Consider the following 20,361-nt stretch of genomic DNA (forward strand, 5'->3'; position numbering starts at 1 on the left):
CCCCTTTTGAATGAGTTAATAGTACGATAAGGTGAAATCCATCCCTCAGCGTGCGCTCCGTTCCATTGGTTACGATGGAACGCGGCATCACGTCAAGATCACGTCAAGGGCGGTCGAGAAGGTTGGGTGGTGTCGTAAAACTAGAGGCACCTTCTTTCATTTGTTTGTCGTTCCACTGAGTGCAGACGTGCACCCATGCAGGAAAAGTGGCAGAAAGCTCTACTAACTATATTTTTTATGTGTGCGCGGGCCGTTTGAATTCATTTTCAAGCGTTTAATATCTGCAGCAAGTATCCTTTAGAATAAGCAGCACCGTGGCCTCCGAGATTAGTTCCGACCGAGCGCCTTACAACACCGCGGCTAGAGCTAATCGCCGAGGCCACGTGTATAATCACCATGGTCGGCCTGTTCATTCTAGCGCGTTGCTCGGCCGGCGCGCGCCCTCGTCGTTCTCTTCTTCATCGTCTGCTCGGTCCCAGAGCACGTGCGCCCGGCTGATTAACTAATTGGCTGGGCGGTATATTTAGCTAAGTCAGGACGTGCTATGACGAAGCTGATTAGGCCAAATCTTGGTAAGGTCGAGCTAACTAAGCCACGTCTTACTAAGACCATGCTAATGAAGTCGTGTAAAGCTAAGAACAAGGTAATTGAGTTCATGATAAATAACATGACGCTAATTAGGATCGTGTAATTAAAACCAAGGTAATCAAGACCTTACTCGCCGAGATCGTGTTTATTAGGATCGTTCTAATTACGAATATGCTAATTACCTCTGTACCTTTCAGGACCTTGCAAATTAAACATGTGTAATTAATGCCGTGGTAATTAAGTCATTAGTTATTGTTAATTAACACGACGCTAATTATGGACGTGCTGATTTGGATCGTGCTCATTAGGATTACGCTAATTACCTCTGTACTATTCAGGACCTTGCGAATTAAAGCTGAGTAATTAATGGTGCGGTATTTAAAACATTATCAATTAATGCTAATTAACACGACGATAATTAGGGCGTGTAATTAAAACAAAGATAACCAAGACCTTACTCACCGAGGACGTGTTAATTGGGATCGTGCTAATTATTATTATGCTAATTACATCTGTACTTAATTAACGTCGTGGTAATTAAAACATTAACAATTAAGAAAGGACTATTCACTATCATGTTAGTTAGGACCTTCCTAAGCAATAGCACCAATATTGAGACCGAACTGACACGGTGATTACACCGAAGCAGACCAAGCATACCGAGTAGACGAGCCACGTAAAAAGGTGGAAGAAGCTAGGTGATCACAAACTCCACCGATGGCCCAAGCCCTGCACAAGCACTGCAAGCTGAACAAATTATTTTATATGCAAAGAAGCTGCTGAGTAGCGTCCACCGCATGAAACACTTGACAGGCACACCGGCACTATGACAGTCACGAGTTGAACTGGGGCCTTTTCAGAATCAACGAGTTTGTGCCCGACTTCGCGCGTCAATCAATTTGATTGACAGACGCCCGCGGCGAAGAGTGGGTCCGCCCACGGCGTTCCCTCTTGCCGAGGAGCAGTGCTCACGCAACAACGCCAGCGAGCGGCACGATTCATCTATGAGCTTAATCGCACAGACTATGCACACACGCACGAAAAACTAAAGGTTATATCATCACGTGGCTACGGTTGCCTCGCATTCAATTTCACCGCTCTCACGACGTACCACTCCCAGCTATGAACCAAGTGCCCCTGGTGGGATTTGCGGCGAGAAATGTTACTATTACTTGTTTGCGGAGACACTGTGTCTACCGATTCGCTAATACAAAAAAATGTTCGTACGTGTAATGAAAGTATAGCAGTAACCTGTCCATTTATTTATCTGTAATATTCCAAGGAAGCGAAACGAGCTGCACCAGAGTGCTGCGTGGTCGCCCTTGTTGCCTTCGAGAGGGGAAATTTCCATGCACTATAGGTGGAACGAAAGAATTTTCCGAAAGAGGACAAACGCCCACGAACACGCCCGTGGGAGGCGCGATCATCAGTTGGCAAAAAGATAGTGCGACAATCACGCTGACGTTGCTGCACTGTCAAAATGTTGACTGAGTGGCGGCGCTGACGCGTTCGCACGCGGTATTCCTTTGAACACCGCCGCAAATGCCGCGCATGCGTTTGTGACGCCATTCTCGTTCTTTTAGCCGTTTTTATCAACGCTTCTATTGCGCGCTCCGCGCTGTATTCCTATCATGACCGTCGTAGGGCGGGCTCGGAGCAAACTCGTGTGCCCGAGAAGCTCGGGCCATCCTGCATAGCACCTCAGATATCCCAAGCTTGCCAGGCTGGCAAAAAAATATATTAGCAATTCCGGCGACGAGTGCAAGCAGCGAACGTAACTTCAGTTCGGCGGGCTGCATAATGCGAAAGCGCCGCACTTAACGTTGAAGCCGGAATCGTTGGACTGCTTGCTGTTTTTGCACGACAGTTTGTAATCTGTGTAATAGAGACTGTTCGTCGTGTGTCGTTTGATCATATTTGATATGCTCAATAAAATTCCAAATTACCGGAAAACGATGTTTTGTTTTCGCAGCGAACCTTCAAAAAGCCGAGCCGGGCCGGGCCGGGCTCGGGATCGTGTTTTCGTACGTCGGGTCGGGCCGGGCGGGCTCGCAGCCCTTTGCCGTCGGGCTCGGGCGGGCCTTCGACAAAGTCAGCGGGCCCGGGCCGGGCTCGGGCTCGGAAATACAGCCCGTGCACAGCTCTATCAGCTTTCCATTGTTGTCCCTAAAACCCAAGGCTTCATGTAGACTCGTGCCCACACGTATACCTGGGTGAATATCGCCACATTCAATCAGTACATGTTCCATCGTTTCCTTAGTTCATCCGCAGCATGTGCATTGTTCTTCTTCGTTACTGAATCTCGCTTTATAACTACGCGTTCTAAGGCAGCCCGACCTTGCTTCAAACAGTAAAGCGCTTCCCCTTGAATTATCATAAAACCTTTCCCTCCTTATTTCGTTTTTTCCCTTTCGGTAGTTACTCAGAGCCGGCTTCTTTTCCATCGCTGTCATCCAATAAGTCCTCTCCGCCTCTCTGACCTTCCGCTTAATGCTCCTTGTTGCCATATCGCCCGCACTGCCAGCCGTATATTTACTGGTGAGCCTCCTAGTTCTTTTTCTCCACTGCGTGTCAACGCCTTTTCTATACAAATACCTGAAAACCTTCTCTGCCCATCTACTCTTCTTCATTTTCCTCAGCCTCTCTTCGAATCTCATTTTGCTCTGAGCTTCCCGCACTTCAAAGCCTGTCCATCCCATATCACCCTTTACAGCCTCATTTGTCGTCTTCCCGTGAGCGCCCAACGCGAGGCGGCCCACCGTCCTTTGATTTACATCCATTCCTGATTGTATCTCTGACTTCATGCACACCACTGAGTTCCCAAATGTAAGCCCCGGGACCATCACACCCTTCCACAGCCCTCGAAGCACCTCGTACCTATTGTACCCCCATAAAGCTCTGCGCTTCATAATGGCAGCATTCCTCTTTCCCTTTGCTACCGATGCTTTCTCTTGAACCTCCATATATCTATCCCCCTCATTTACCCATACTCCGAGGTACTTGTACTCGCTTACCCTCGGTATTTTTTGGCCCTGTATAAAGACCGCATGGTCTTCGTGATCATTGAATACCATCAATCCACATTTTGTTGCACTAAATTCTAGTCCTAGAGCCTCACATTCCCTTCCACATATATCTGCCATTCGCTGTATATCATCTTGACTGTCCGCAAATAAGACAATATCACCCGCATAAAATAGACCTGGAAGCTTCTGCTCAACCATCGTGCCGACCTGTTTGTGTGACAAATTAAGTCCAATGTTGCTACCTTCTAGCGCTTTTTCCATCCTCACCATGTACAGCATGAATAACAGCGGGGACAAAGGACATCCCTGTCTCAGCCCCTTGCTGATTTCAACGCTGTCCTTGCTACTTATTCCTTCCCATTCTATACAAACTGTATTTTCTCGGTATATTTCCCTCAAAAGCTGTATACAGTCGTCACCTATGCCCACTTCTTTCAGTATATCCCACAAAATTTGGTGGGTCCCTTTCTTAACCCTTCCGCCACCTTGCGGGACTCCGCAGAACTGATTTGCCACAATAGATGTGTTGTAAAACGTATCATCCGAAAATCGCATTATACAAAGCAATCTCAAGAACTGCGAATATAGGCGCCCACGGTGACAAACGCAGTAGCAACGGTTCATGCGGCGTTTCGAATCTGCAATTTGACAGCGGCCCTCCACGCTGTTACTGCTGAATTTGCTTAGCAGCGGCCGTAAATCTCGTTCGCGGGTAGTTGGAATGTTATTTGAGCTGGTACACTAGAATATAAAGCTACCAGATTTCGAAAAAAGATAAGCCAACTTCTGCTCTTCTATCATACAAGTTCTGATGAAAACGCAATCGTATGGAGTTATTAGCCATACGATAATAAATTGTTCCTACGGGACGTTGGCCGGAAAATGAAAAAGAAACGTATTATTGGGACCATAATATGCAGATTTTATGCTAATTTTGGCGTTTTTTTCGCATGTGTATGCGTTTGCATTGAGGCACAGACTGGCCTTTGAGATTGGCGCGCATGCAGGAACTGGTTGGGTGTGTTTGCGAGGCACCAACGAAGACCAATTCCCAGTTTTTTTTTTTCTTGAGAAATCAGGCAATTAACGTCGCCAAGTGCTACATCGAAAGGTCACGACAATGGTATTAGAGCTTTCCGCAATGTTTGAGCACGAACGGAACTGCCGTAAACGCAAAATCTGTCTATAACAGAAATACACCCGCCCCTTTGACGCGCTTTCATTAACAAACGACGCAAGAAACTACCGGCTTGCTTGATCTTTCGAGTCTCTAAACATGATGTTCGAACATTCGCAAGCATTCGAAATCAGCAAGATTGCACACTAATTGCTGACCTGAACCCGCACGAGAACTCATGATGCTGGCGTCTGCCCCGACAGCCATTCAAATACACGGCGGCATCACACGATAGAGAAGTCAGCGCGCGTTCATCTCGGCTCTCATGCCGGCCGTTGCTAGTGGGCCACGTGACCTTGAAAGACTGTCAATTACGATGCTACGAAGTCAGAGTACTTTTGACAATAAAAGCTTGGAACCCATTATCTTAATGTGCAATTCGACCTTCCACCCTAACAGCACAAGGCCTCACATTGCACAAGAATTCCAAGAAGGGTATATAAACCTCTTCTGCGGAGAAGGGAAGCACCTCCTTGCTGGACTGTGGCACGGGAGTACAAAGGCTGACGCACGATGACGTTACTGCCTCGGCAGTGCACTTTCGGGGGGTCACGCGTATTCACCACAGCCCAGAACGGATTACGGAGGCACCCGGGAAGCATTATCTTTATATGTATGTCTTATCTTCAGAAAATTCCAATCAGATATGTAACACTCATGAGACGGCACGAAACTTACAATGCAGCAGAGATGTTTGAAGTTTTTCACAGCAAAAAGAACCCAGTGAAAATAAAGTTTGTCTCGAACATATTTGTGCTTCTTGTGCTTATCAAGTAGAGATGTCCTTTTGATAAGTGAGGCGCACAGCTATCATTCTGTGGCCTCTCCAATGATAGTAAACAAAGTGCAACTATATAATAGTGCAAAAGCTGTGTATACTGGTTTGCATGTGTACCCGGTATTGAATTTATTGCCTTAATTTTAACACCTTCATTGAACAGAGTATGCCACGTATATATAGAGCTGGACCTAAAAGCCACAGGTACAAAAAAAAAACTATTTAGAGCCTGTTTGCTACTTGCATATAAGAGAAGGTATTGTCAACAGTGACATTTGGCAATTTTTTAAATGTTACATTTTGTCCTGGATACAAAACATTTGAATGTTAGGACATTCATCCTGCACCTAGAATACAAAAAATCACAGCATATCCACGGAGTGAATGATGATGAGTGGGCGAAGCTGCGGAGGTTCATCGGTAAACCGTGAGTCTTCCGTGAATTCTGCCCAGTACATCATCACCGACGTGAGATCGGGCGCGTTTATACTAAAGGTTCGATGAGAGTTATGACGACTTGCAGCTCACTTTAATTTTACATGTACGCTGTGAATTTTCATTGTTTAGAAAGCCATTGCTTTAGAAAACATCTGGCGTCTTTCGTTAAGCAGCTGGCGTCTTTTCGTTTTGCTTTAGAAACATCTGGCGTTCTTTCGTTTTGCTTTTACAAAACATCTGGCGTCTTTCGTTGGTTTATTTCATCAATCAACGGCGTTTTGAACAAAATTTTTATTGTTTAATCACGCACAGGAGAAATCTCACCAGGCACTACCTTGGAGGTAAACAATGGCTGCTAATGGGAATGAGAGACCGAAGAAGTCGGCTTTTAGCGAACACTTACACTTCTACTTCTACTAACGTTTCCTACTGGAACATGCCAATGGCTGCTAATGGGGAATGAGAGACAGAAGAATTCGGCTTTTAGTTAACGCACACGCTGCGAATTTTTTATTGTTCAACAACGCACAGGAAAAATCTCCCACCGGCACCACCTTGGAGGTCAAGATCTGGTACTAGCGTTACGACTGGTTACGCACTACGACTACGAGGGACGAACGGGTGCCGCTTTAAGGAGCTTCGCCCCTAAAAGATTAACACATTAAGGGTCCTGAAACACGCCTCCTGCTTGCTGAAAAAAAAAAAAAAAAAGAACAGCGGAAAGTAGACGCTGCTGTGAACAGCTCACTCAAATCTTGCAGTTATACGCGGCAAGGAGAGTTTACGAATGGAGCATGAAGTTGCCACTTTCTCAAGCACCTTATATTCATACAGAGGCCCACGCTCTCTCTTCATAAGGCCGTCTTATAGATTTTTTGTCGTGCCGCAGATTTCTGTTATTGACTGACAGCCGACATAACCCAAGAGCGGCGTTTGGTTCAGATGCACTTCCAGCCACGTGCCAAAATTACACAGTAGCAACACTAGTGCACACCAGTAGAGTGCGATCGAGTTTCATGATGTGCACTGAAGGTCATGACGCGCGCCTGACGTAGCTTCTCTCCCAATTGTTATTCTCCCGTGTAGCTTCCGGTGCACTCATCTGGACGAGAAAAAGCGCTTAAAGCGTGAGAGTGATTACTTGGAAAGATGGTTGAGGATGCCTCTAAGCTCACATTTATATTCTCAAAAATAAAACCAAATGAATAATAAAGAGTTGTGTTGTGAAGCTGTTTCTTCTAAAGGGCACTGATGATGCGAGAAATACATAAACGACACTTAATTTTTAATGTGACCAAATGGCATATTAAAATACTGCTGCTCTACTTTGACATCTGAATCATATTGTGACAATCTTACAAGCAGCAGACATATAGAATTGGGAAGCTGCTAGACTAACTAGGCCTACTAACCACTTTGCCTGGGTCCCAATTTTGTTAATCATTTCACATAATGCACAGTTATTCTGGTTCGGGCAGCATCTAGCTCCTGTGTATAATTCCAGGCGCTTAAAGTTTCCCAAACAAAATGCATTACAGCTCACTTATTGATCATGTCTACCACTTTTTTTATTGATGGTTACGCTCAAAAAGATTTTGCAAGTATTTCTTTTACACTCTGGGGTGGACTAAATGCCCTCATCATTTTCCTCTTGTTCAAATAAAAAAAGCCGTTTAAACATACTTAGGCTGCTCATTGTATAGAGGCACCTCAATGCGAGGCAAAGCACTACAAATATTGCACGCAGTACAGACGTGATTGGCATGTCATCCATTTCTGCGATGTGGTAATAGCCAGTTTTCAAGACGTGAAGATTTTCGGCACACACATTAAGCGGGATGACTTGGCATACAGATCCAACTGTTGAATACACTATTGCTATTAATAGTACAGCAGAGTTCTTAAAAAAACTCTGCTGTAGTACTCACATCACAAACACAAATATGCAAAATGTGACGTCTAAGAGGACAGTAGATGTGCTTTCACAAAACAGCAGCAAAAAGTTGACCCTAAGCACCTGCTCACAAATTTTTGAAACTAAGCTTGTGTAGGCATGCATTCGAAGTGCGCATACTTTGCATTACAAATGCAATTTTAAGACACCTGTCAACAGTACACATCATTGTATGTCTTCCGTCATCCTGCACCGTTCATTGTGCTGAACCTCACGATATGCAGCACCAACTAGCCCAGCAGCCTGTTTTGTAGCACAAGGATGCCCCATAGGAATTATAACTGGCCTTATCATAGGGCTTCAAGAAAGGCAATTTTACAGCATTGTGTCAAGGCTTGCCCTGTGGAAATACACCCAAACACTAAGTTCTGATGCAATTTTCACGCTTCCAAAAAACTATTTGAGCATAGATTCTCAGAGAACATGTTAACAAAAATTCAATGCACGACAATGTGATGATTAAAATGATACAAATTATATTACCATCTTTATGAACAGCATGTACAAATAACTTAGCGTGCAAATGCTAACAAGATAAAAAGATCATGTGGCATGATTTCACACATCTACCTGTTCAACTAAATCGATGAACAGTTTCACAACAAAATACATATAAGCAACAACTTTGTCATTCTTTACAATAACAAGGTGTAATGACAATATCGTTGGCTTTTCTACACTGCAACTGCATTTGCTGCATGTGTACACCGTTGATGCCAGTCAAGAAAGCAGCCTGACTCAGCGAAAAATTTGTCAGCCTGGTAACAATGAGAATCCGCACGGATTTCATATATGCCAAACATGTATTTAGTGTACAACATTCAGTAATGACTTAATAAATGCTATATCACAAGCAAGTGTAAGTACTCATTACAAGTACTCATTACAAGCCCTGTGGGGCACATGGAAGTATAATAAAATGCATGAAGGAGTGTGCGCTTATAGTGCTAATACTACAGTGATCATGGCCTCCATGCACTAGCTGCTAAAAACTTTATTGTGAACAGCTTATCCCACCCTCTTTATATTCTTCTCCGTTTGTCCAGCCTCAAACAGCCCAAAGCTCTGACACACAAAGATGCAAAATTTAGCTAATCTTGGTGTACAATTTCAATTAAAATTCTTTCGTTGAAGCTACGCAGGAAACAAAACAGATTCAAAAGCTACTTTGGTTCTGTGATAATCCCGTAAGAACGAGATCACAATAAAAGATATACGTTTCGCAGCAATGAGTATTGCAGGGGGATAAAGAAAAACACGAAATCACAACAGTAAATTTGCATAAAACAATGCGAATTATGGAATGATGCACTTCCGCAGAAAAAGTAATGAAGCAGAATGTCAGTCACAACTATAGTCACTTGTGTCCGTTGGCAGTTACATCCGAAAACGAACAATTTCACGTAGCCATGTAGTACACAGAAACGTCTAAATACAGTAACGTACATATACACAAATAGAAGCATAGGCTTCCAAGGTCTTGCACTGAAGTAATGTAAGTTGCAGAAGCTAACCCGATATGTTCGCTGCATTCTGTGGCGAGCAAGAAGAAATGCCGTGTTCCTATTAGGCGACGACACTTTCTTCCGCAAGGTTGCAAATTCATGACTAATGTTCACCCTGGTTCACGAGCACAGCTGCCTGGCAGTGGAATGTGATACACAGCGTGGCAGGAGCCTGCTCCCAAGGCTCACCATCAACTTGCACTGGAAGACGTTCCAACAACTCCAACTGTGCAGAACAAAAGAGGTAAAACTGCACTTGCTGGCTACTTCAATGGCTAATAGAATTGTAACTACCAATTGCCGGTTTGTCCTGTGACGCACGCAATACGCCAACAAGCCAAGAACCCGTGGCATGGCTCTATTTCCACTAGCTTAGCCATGCAAAACTCGACCTTCAAACGAACTCACCTTGACTTCCTTAGCTTGTCCAAGCCGTACAGGCTCGGATATGCCAACCTGAAGCTGTGCCACGTGGAAGGATGAGTACAGGCCGATAACTTCCACAAGACCATCGTTGTACCTGAAGAGGCAAGCGTTTTACGTCACACCGGCCCTAACCATATTTGAATAAATGTGGTCCTGTCAATACACAAAGCTTCATTTCATGCATGTCATCCGCTGACTGAAGCATCACGTGCATTCTAACTTGTTTTAGTTAACCACACTGTTGCAAGACAAATTTGCAACTGTTGCAAGAGCCCAAACGAGAAGCTCTCACACCAACTACTGGTACCCTTCAAACAAATCACCACTTTTTGCCGCCAGGAGTGCCACTGCTGATTGGAACAGCGGCTCTTCCATTAACGATCACCACTCCCACAAGAGCTGTGCACATAACTCTGTGGTGCATGCAGGATAAGCAGTAAGAGTTGAAAAAACAAAACAAAGAACCTTCTGAGCAAGCATGCAGAATAACCATATGCTAGGGGTAGAGCCGGAAAGCAAACAAAGTTGAAACCACACTGTAGCATCCTTGATTTTTCGTTCATCTTGCTATTACTGGTGGGAGACATCTAAGTTTCAATGGCAAGTCGACCTTCCAGCTTTGGATTTTCAAGTTTAAATAAAAGAGGTTTTCATAGAATCATGCATACATGGTAGTAAAGGTTAGAGTTAAATGTACAGTCAAACCTTGTTAATACTGCATTTATTCACTAATGATTGCACTCGCATAATCATTGCACCCCTAAATTTTGTAATCGAAATTGTTAATTTTTTTTTTTTTTCTCCCCGCGTATTGATTGCACCCCGAGCATGCTGCACCGTGCTGTGTGCCAAGTCTAGCTGATCTGCCAAGCGAACTGCACCACCAAACAGATTATTAATTTTGGTCACATTTAGCGGGAATGTGCCGTATTACAATTGTAGTGAAGACAAATGCTGCAGTTTTAGCCACATGACCGCCATGTGTTTCTATGTCAGTGGCAGCTGAGTGCGCCCATCTCCGTTTCAGTGCCCTAAAGGTGACCATGACTATGTAATTGGTGTAGACTTGGTGATTCTAACGACATCATTAAGTATTCAGACAGAAGAAACAATTTAATGCGCGTTTACGAGAAAAAAAAATGCTACAAGGAAATTCAACGACGCAAACCATCGTGAAGAAAAGGCGAAAGGAAAGAGCGTCAACTCGCAACTAACTTTATTCTAGCAAATCCACCGCAATATGCCATGCTACACATGTGCAATAACACACCATGCATCCCATCCAACAATCCGCCACTCTCAACGCATGTGCTAGTTCAGAAACCTGTCAAAAAAATCAAATTCAGCTGAACGCACTACCACCGATGTATCACTATTACAGATATCTTTTTCCTTTCGGATGAGGTATGCTTCTAGCATCTCTCGCTCAATCACCTCCTTGCTTCTACCTAGAATGGTAATATTGGCAAATCTTGCCTCGCATCCACACGCACTGCAGTGCATAGGCAAATGTGCCAAAAGATTATTCTTGATCTAAAGATCATGCTCCCAAAAAAATGCGTTTGGTTTTCTCCAAAAGCCACCATGTTTGTTTTGATGCCCCACACTGTTACAGCAGTAGCCGCCTGCTAGTTGACCCGTCGTCATCCTGCAGTAACACGTTCCGACACGTTTCCATAATTCCTGAAAACACCGAACTTCTGCCATATTGCAAGGTCGCCGTGTGCTTTGAGGTTACTTGTTTCAGTGCCGTTTCACCATGGGGCGGCATGCGAGTTTTACTGCCATGTTTAAGCTTAAGGCTGTTGACTATACACCAGAGAAGTGGTTCTTAGCAGCCACGAATGTTTCGGGGACCCCTTGTGAACTGGTGGAAGTGATAAGAGACCCCTTGCAGTGAGAGAAAGCAGGGGGGGGGAGTCATAAATTAATGCAACATGCAGCGTCAAATAGGCGTCTTTCAATTCCCCCGGGCAAAGAATGTTCAAAATAAAGGGCCCCACCAATTCAATCTCAACAGCCTGTCCATAAGTCGTGCAGTTTGCAACCACGTTCAAGCTATTTCTAACTATGTTTGCTCTTCAAATATGCAATACAGTCGAACCCACTTATAACGATCCCACATATAACGATCTATCGGTTATAATGACCATATTAGGGTGCACTTACGATTTTCCTATGCTAACCATTCAAGCTGCGTCCACATATAGCGAACATTTTTCAAAGCCTCCTACTTTTACAACGAACACTTCAGACACGGTCGCGGTAAAAATATGGCGCATACGAAGCGAAAAAAAGTTAAAACATTCCTTCTAAAGCGTGACAGGGGCGCGCGCTCGCGCTTGCCCCGCTCCAGTTTACTCGCGACCACGGTGCTCGCGACTAAGATATCCCAGATCGACGAGCACCGCACGCAGATTTCGGACGCTGCGAGCGAGGTGGCTCACTTTCCAGGCGTTTCTTCAGTGGCAGAATGGCAGTGAGGAAAAGAAAAAATAGGAGGCAGCATGAAGCCTTGCGGTCAGCTTTCGCACGGTAACCTTTCCTGACGCCGTTCTCTGCAGCTACAACCGCCTGCGATGAACCAAACAATGCCTTGGAACGCAAGAAGGCATAAATGCAAGAAGTGATAAACGCGATAACTTTCCATCGCAAAAAGGTTCACTGCGTCCCTAAACTCGTCGACGCCGCAAGGTCGTCCGTCTTTTCGGTAACGGCAGAGACCGGTCGATCGGTGATTACGACTTCCGCGCGATTGCGGCGATGCTTTCGGGGATAAGCACCAGAAAAGAGCGAAGGCGAAGTGGCGGCCGTCGATGAACGTGCCATTATGACTTATAGCCGACAACCTTATCACAGTCATCTGTAGATATCTGCTCGGCTGTGCGTGTGGCGTACGCCGTGTGGCGTACGCCGTACGCCGACGAGCGCGCCATGCTGCCGTTCGCAAGTACGCTGCCGCCGCGTTGTGCGAGACCGCTTTAAAGTGCGTGTCGCTTTGAAGAAACAAAAGTAGCTCGCTGTTGTTGAGCGGCGCGGGCACCGAGAAACGTCGATACAACTCAAGTGCGCCGCGCATCGTCGTGCAGGGCCGCGAGAGCATCGCGGAGACATCGAGTGCGCGTTACTTGCAAAATGCCTGTTTTCGCCGCGTTGAACGAAGAGGCTAGTCGCCACACACGTGCACGGTCCGGAGTGAAGCAAGCACGAAGAACGTACAAACACGCGCATACGGCATACAGTAAGCGGCCCGGCAGTGACTCCGCGAGCCGAGTAGGCGACGCGCTGCACGCAACTAGCCAGGGATGATCGGCTCCACGTCATGGTACCGCGCTTCGGTGAAATGGTGTCAGCTCATTGCAAAGGCGGTTAATTCACTCGTGAGCACGTAGCGGGCGTCGCTTCACGACGCGAAAAGGCTTAGCTTGTCACCGAAGGGGTTGTTAGCACTTTAACAAAAGTGCAAAGAAAAAAAAAGCGGCTTGGCCGCTAAGCGCACGTATTTAAGGGAGAGTCCATATACAACGAACTACTGATATAACGACCACTTTTCGCGACACTTTCGAGTTCGTTATAAACGGGTTCAACTGTACTGGAAAAAGCATGCTCGCGTGCATATGTCGTAGAAAACTGCAACAAACGGTCAACAGCCATCTTGTGAAACAGGGGAAACATAAATCAGCTCTGCCGCAATGCAAAAGTGCTTTGCGGTGAAGCATACCAAAAATCGGAAGGGACCACTGTCAGCAACATAGTATGCCTCCAGAAAACGCATTTCTTTTTAGATGCGAAGCATCTCTTGCTCGGGGGTATGTCCCGCAGCGTGGGCGTCCGCACTCACACTACGCATGCGCAGCTCTCCTCCTTCCCCCTCTCCAACAGCTGCACGTTACTCTTTCCACTTCTCTCCCAGCACCTGCTTGCGCTTCTCCTGCGTTCTCACTTCTGCTCTCACGGCGCATGCGCTACTCTCCTCCTCTAGTCTCCTCTCCTTCAAGCGGGTACAGCGCTGCGCGCGTTGTCCAGCGCTTGCTTCGGTTGACTCCTCTGAAATGCGGGCTCGACATGCCGAAATTCTCTCCTGCGCAACGCCACGATGAGCGCCAGTGCATGCGCGTCCCCTCCCCCTATCTCTCCTCTCCTACGCTGCCCCCCTCTCGCACGCCTGTCGACCGCGTTCCCCGCTCGCCCTGTGAGAATTAACGGCCAGGCTAGAGGGAAGACACGCCGCGCGTACTGTTCCTCTTCGCGTTCCACGACGCGAGGTCAGTACCATGCCCAACGAACGCCAACGGAACGCGATCGTGCAAGTGCTCCGGCTCCGCATCGCCTAATGGTCCCCTTTAGCAGGACATGGTGTAATTTTTTTTTTTCGAGGATGGGTTTCGTGGACCCCCAAAAATGTCTTCGCAGACCCCCATTTGAGAATCACTGCACTAGAACATGGCACCTGCACTGCCGGTAGGCATTTTGACATAGATGAACTCCGAATACGGTACTGGAATAATCAACGTGAGAAGCTGATGGCGACTAACAGGACGTGCCGGGCTTTCCACGGACCCAAAATGGGCAAGTTCCTTCACGTTGAGGCGGCGGTCTTCGAATACGTGAGGGACGTGCATAAAGACGGTTAAGCAGTGTCATTAGACATGATACGAGCGCATACTCGTACAATTGCCAAGAGGCTGGGTATTGCCGCTAAGGACTTCCACGCCAGCTCCAGCTGGACGACGCACTGCATGCAACAGAATGAACTGTCACTGAGGAGGTGGACAACGTTATGCCAGCGGCTCCCATCTGCCGACAAAGACAAAGCCATCAACTTCCATCGGTTCTTCACGAGAATATGCGAAAAGAACGGCTTCCTGTTGTAACACATAGGCAACGCCAACCAAATTCTGTTGACTTTCAACGTGCCTCAAAACACTACTGTCTACAAGTAAGGTGCTCGAAGTGTCCTTGTGAAAGCGTGTGGTGCTGAGAAGCAGCAATGCACCGTGATGCTCGCATTGATGGCAGACGGGCGAAAGCTGCCACCGTACGTTATTCTAAAACGGAAAACTATTCCGAAGGGACACTTTACCCGCGGTATCCATATCCGCAATCAAGTGAAAGTGTGGATGACAGCAGAGCTGTTGATCAATTTGATCAGGACGGTTTGGGGATGAAGAGCAGGAGCTCTTCGGCTCCCTTCACTTCTCGAGTTGGATAGCTTTAGTGGTCACCTCATTGGCAGTGTCCATGCTGAGCTCAAAGGGGCCTTGCAACACTTTTCCAAGTAATTGTCGAATGGCTTCATTAAAAGAGCTTATTACCTCATGAATCGACTGCTGCAAAAATTTTTAGAATCCTTCAAGTACGACCGGAACTACAGGGATTGGTTGCATGCTTCAAGCCCTTTCTCTCTTCTTTCATACTGGCGAGTGCACTGAAAGCTATGCAGACAGGGGGATGACAAGGGGGCAAGACGGTGTGTCCCTCTGTCAGCGCGCATCATGACCTTGAGCACTTCTTTTTTTTTTGTCGAACGCACGGCTTACTTTCTGTGTGATCACGAGCAACTGCACGGGCATGTGTTGGCATTCTGCGGTGGCCACGCTAACTGTGCAGTTCACGATGCTCAAATCAGCCAATGGCTGTGGACTTTGGGCTTGTGGCGTGGTAATGTGGGTTTACGGCATCATTTGTCGAGAGAAGAGGGAACAATTTCAAGCTGACTTCAAGAATTCATTCTAAATGTTTGACTCATGTGTTCTCTGGAGCCTTGAATACTGATCGGCAGCATTTTCTGATCATGCTAAAAAAGTGTTGCAGGGTCCCTTTAAGGAACAATGCATGGACATTGCAGTGATTCCTGGGGATCTGACATCACTACTACAACCTCTGGACGTGTCGCTGAACAAACCGTTCAAGGACAATGTTCGGAGGCTGTATGCAGAGCGGACAGCGGCAGGCGAACACAATTTGACACCAAGCAGCAAAATCAGGAGACAATCCGTGGAGGTGCTCTGCTTTTGGATTGCTGAAGCGTGGAGCGGCATCTCCGACGAGGTGGTTGCCAATAGCTACAAGAAGATCAGCGGGTTGGACGTGTTGGACGGAACTGAAGATGACCTTCTGTGGGACCGCAAAGATTACACTGCCGGTTCCGACAGTGAATCTTGTGGCGATGTCAGTGAAACTTCAGACTCTGAATAAAAGTGAGGGGTAACTGAATGAAAAATAAAAGGGCAATGTGCAATACAAGTTCCTACGTCATGTGTGCGTTTATTGCAAAGATAAGCCTTACTCAGCTTTTATGTTTGGTTATCTTCGCGATAGCTACCATAAAAACCAGAATATACATCCAAATTTTTTTTCAGGAAACAGCCATAAAAGGTCGACCCCCGTCTTATATACCGGTCATTGGCAGAAAAACTTCGGAAGTCTGGCCACTATGGGCAACTGACATCAACCGCCTCCATTGCCATCGCAATCATCGGCGTCGCTTTGTTTACTACCAACCTTGTGCCATGGGCGGCCTCATTTTGCGTTTTTGTTGCTGTCTTGTGAATCTACCTCGGCTCTGAGCTGCTTTCTTATTCTCGAGCGGTGGCCGACAGTTCATCACAGCATTCAAGAAAACAGCAATCGAGTTCACGAAGGCTTGAGAAAATTTGGTCTGAAGTGCGTGAGAGATGTGGTGGGATGCTAGCGCAAGTGAATGCGAGCGGGAACAGAGAGTCGCAAACAATAACTGAAAGTTTATCTTTGCACAGGTGTTCTCGCTGCTCCAATCTCGCCAGATACTCTTTCTTTGTTGTTTCCTGTGATGCCAGCAGCTCTGGTTACAGCGACACGTATGGCTATGATCAGCAGGCAGATCGAGTGCACCACAGAAGCATTCGCTACTGGCAAACGCTGAAGGATCACATCACGACATGCAGCAATCAGAAGCAAACTTTGTTTCGGTGCCAGACCGCAGCGTGTCTAGAGTTGGAGACGAAGGTTTGTAGAGTTTATCCGGGAGCTGCGCTGACCTCAGAGTGCATCCAAATTAAAGCTGTCAAAACGGTTGTGACATTTTAAGGAGATAATACCTGAGCCCATATTTTGGTTTTCTGTCACGTGGAACTTGCGTGTAAACACACGTGTAAATAAATGCCATTTTCAATGTGTACCATTTCAAATTCCATTTTGTTTCATGGTAAAGGCGCCTTCTGATACTTTGGTTTTGTATGTATTTTTCTTTTTTTTCGATTTTCAGTAATTCGAAGTCAGGGGGTCGACCTATAATCCGGTCTGACCTTTATTCCGGTTTTTATGGTATCGTAAGAATTCTGATCTGCGACTTTGAGCTTTCGTTGCTCAAAAATTTTTCTCGCCAGAAATTTACCCCACGTAATGATTGTGCCCTGAAATATACGTCAGACTTTTTTAAAAAAGGTGTGATCAATATGTGAGTAAATACAGTACATACTCACTTCAGAAACACTAGCAGTTTAAAACATAGTTTTGTTTCCAACGAATCCCCAACCAAGTCTCAATTGAGCCGAACGTATTTAAACCAGTAATATTCATGACAAATCCCCGATAGAGTCTCATGGAGCTTACTGTATTTAAAACATAGTTTTGTTTCTAATGAATCCACGAGTGAGTCTCATAGCTTAATGTATTGCTAACCGCCTAAACCACAGTGGCTCGTCCTACGCCTACAGGTTAGTGCATACTGCCGTCACCTTTTGTTACATAAAGGTTAACTGTGCCCCTTGACTCGCTGAGTGGCCAGTGCCGCAATGTGCCACAAAAGGTCTGTTTAGGCAGTGAAGCGTCTGTCTCGGCAGTGAAGTTCACCTCCTGGAGGCATGGTAACAGGACAGTTCATTTTTTTCTACAGGGGTGCAACAGCCGAAATAGGATCTGGAACAATGCTTGGAGCAGCAAAATGTTGCTTTCGGAGCAAGAAAATCCAAATTTGGAGCAGGTTAAGGGAAAAAAAACTCAATTTTTTAGCATGAAATCCCAAATTTGGAGCAGCATGACAAAGAAGGCTTACTTTTAGCAAAGAAAACAAAAATATATACAGACCATTCAACATCAGCTAACTCGTGCACAGCGCACAAGAGCACTGCTATTTCAATAAAGGCAATGTGTTGAACCACCTCAGGGTGCAAACGACGAAGTCACATTAGCATTTGCAACTCCTGTCAAATGATTTGATAGGCACTGCAAATGCTAATGTGGACCTGCCAACCTGGCGACCTCAAAATTCGGGAGATTTTTAAGGCAGGAGAAAGTGGAGGGGGGGGGGGGGGGCAAAAAAAAAAAGAAAGCTGGCGTACGATTCTCTTTATCGTTCCTTAGAGCCGCAGAAACAGCTCTGAATGATTGCCAGTAATTTTTTAGACGTCGGCGATTATACTAGTACTCATTATTATATGGCATGTGCACACGAGTAATTAAGGAGCAATAAGTGCTGTGTCCTGTGACAGCTAGTACTAATAGCCCCTTCTAAATCTTAGTACGCTTTTAAAGACGATAGTCTTTCTTGGGGAACTTAAACGCAGATATTTTGGTCTGTCTTTCTGTCTGTCTTTCTGTTTGTCGGCACGTCCCTCGATGCAGCCTCTCGGCCAAAGTTGAAGCACTTGCCCAAGGGCAAGTGGTTCAACTTGGATTAGATGGTGATGCCCAAACTGGATTAGATTGGATTGCCCAACTTGGATTAGATTGGATTAGATGGTGATGCCCAAACTGCACGCAGCCAACGCGGTCTCCATTTGTCGCTAAAATTAGCGCAACAAAGAAAACTTTGAGGTTTGCCGGGACTTTGGTGCAGCATGGTACAATTTCAACAAATTTCACGATTTTGGCTGAGCTTGGCACAAATATAAGGAATTCTATCAGATTGGCAGAACTGGTGCAGTTGTTGCACTCCTGTTTTCTACCTTGAGCAAGCAATAATCTATTTGAAAAATTTTTTTCGTTAAATGCTCCCCAGACAGTGCCTTGCAAATTCCAGTGCATAACCCCAACATGCTATGGGGCATGGCGAGGAGCCCTTTGGGCTATCTACGAACTATTGGGACTGTACATACCTCTGGGGCTGAGCTAGCTGACCTCCGGCACCCATGTGCCATGGTCGTACACCTGCGCCCCAGCAAGGGATGTTGAGCACAGTGATGGCCTCCAGATGCTCCAGGTCCTTGGGCTCCCCGTCCAGCCAAAGGCGCACCTTTTGCGGGAGGTCCCGGCACTTTTTCTCAAGCAAGTCACGAGTACCGTACGTGATGTACAGGAACTGCATGGGCACATTCACACATTCACATGCGTGACAAGCTGTTCCACTAGTCTTCATTGCACTTCAGCCCTCAAAGCACCAACATCCCACATACCACATCTCAAAATTATTAATATAGCAGTCAAACAAAGGATGTCACCTTAAAATCATCCTGTTTGATCACTTGTTTTATCACTATGTCACCTGATTACATTACAGCTCCATCTTCCGGTGAAACACTCCTTGAACAAAATGCCATGCTGTAGGCTCTGGCACCTTGTTTCAAAGATAGATGAATGCTGCTCCAAACGTAATAGCATTGTTTGCTAGGCTGAACAGTGCCTAAAAAGATAACGAAAGAGCCCTAATTACCTACCCTCAAAGAAGCATAACAACAAATGAAACTAGGTTAAATCAATTAATTTTTGAAAACAACACAAACAATACAGCAGCTAAAATAAACTTGGTCTAATTATCATAGGCACCGCCATATTGTCTTACATATTACCAATGCAAATCAAAGTGTGCTACAGTAAAAGCTCGTTAATTTGAATTTCACAGGACCGGAAAAATTGTTCAAATGAATCGAATGCCGAATCATCAAAAGTATCAAGAAAACAATAAAGAAATGTCGGTTACATGGGTACACTTTCATTTTCTTGATGAATACATAAATCCTGTAGTACTTATTTTGCATAAAGAAGTGTAAAAGCCACAATTATGGTCAACCCTCCGACTTCATAATGTGACCCCGGCACCAGACTCCCGTGTTTAATTAGCCCAAAACGTGATCTGCACCATGAGTGTCATCAGGATTTCGACTGGAGGGCGGCAAACCCGTGTTGCATCGCGGCTGGAGAGTGCTGGTGTAGTTTGGGTAGGGACAAGTGCTGGTGTGGCTTGAGGAGGCCAAGCACCCCTTTGCCCCCCCCCCCCCCCCTGCCAACACCCATGCTCTGCACCCCTCCCTTATTACGTACCTCCACTACCACCCCCACTATTATGTGCACGTGACGACAGTTCTTTCGCAGGTAAAATGGCCGGCAACTGATTGTTCGTCCATTGCGATGTAGCAAACGAGTTTTATGCCAGCATGCTGACAGCGGCTGAAAGCTTTTCATTTTCAACAGCTTCCGTCATGTTTGAGTTTTGTGACAATGCGCGCGCGTTGCATCAATCAGTTAATTCAGACATTGCTTCAGGCCCATGA

At 45.9% G+C, this 20,361-nt stretch overlaps 1 protein-coding gene across 3 annotated transcripts in view; it reads right to left on the reverse strand.

Annotated features, from left to right (window-relative positions):
- Window positions 1–6,654: 6,654 nt before the first annotated feature.
- LOC119387610 (diacylglycerol kinase epsilon) overlaps window positions 6,655–20,361 on the reverse strand; it is a 41,034-nt gene continuing 27,327 nt past the window's right edge. For all 3 annotated transcript variants that reach the window (XM_037655047.2, XM_037655046.2, XM_037655048.2), the window contains exons 9-11: window positions 18,970–19,172; window positions 9,875–9,986; window positions 6,655–9,692 (exon numbers count right to left, since the gene is read on the reverse strand). In XM_037655047.2, coding sequence (XP_037510975.1) covers window positions 9,570–9,692; window positions 9,875–9,986; window positions 18,970–19,172 — 438 coding nt within the window. In that variant the 3' untranslated portion in view covers window positions 6,655–9,569. The remainder of the gene's footprint in view (window positions 9,693–9,874; window positions 9,987–18,969; window positions 19,173–20,361) is intronic.

Source organism: Rhipicephalus sanguineus, chromosome 3 (genome assembly GCF_013339695.2).
Source record: "Rhipicephalus sanguineus isolate Rsan-2018 chromosome 3, BIME_Rsan_1.4, whole genome shotgun sequence".
In the NCBI taxonomy this organism is placed as follows: domain Eukaryota; kingdom Metazoa; phylum Arthropoda; class Arachnida; order Ixodida; family Ixodidae; genus Rhipicephalus; species Rhipicephalus sanguineus.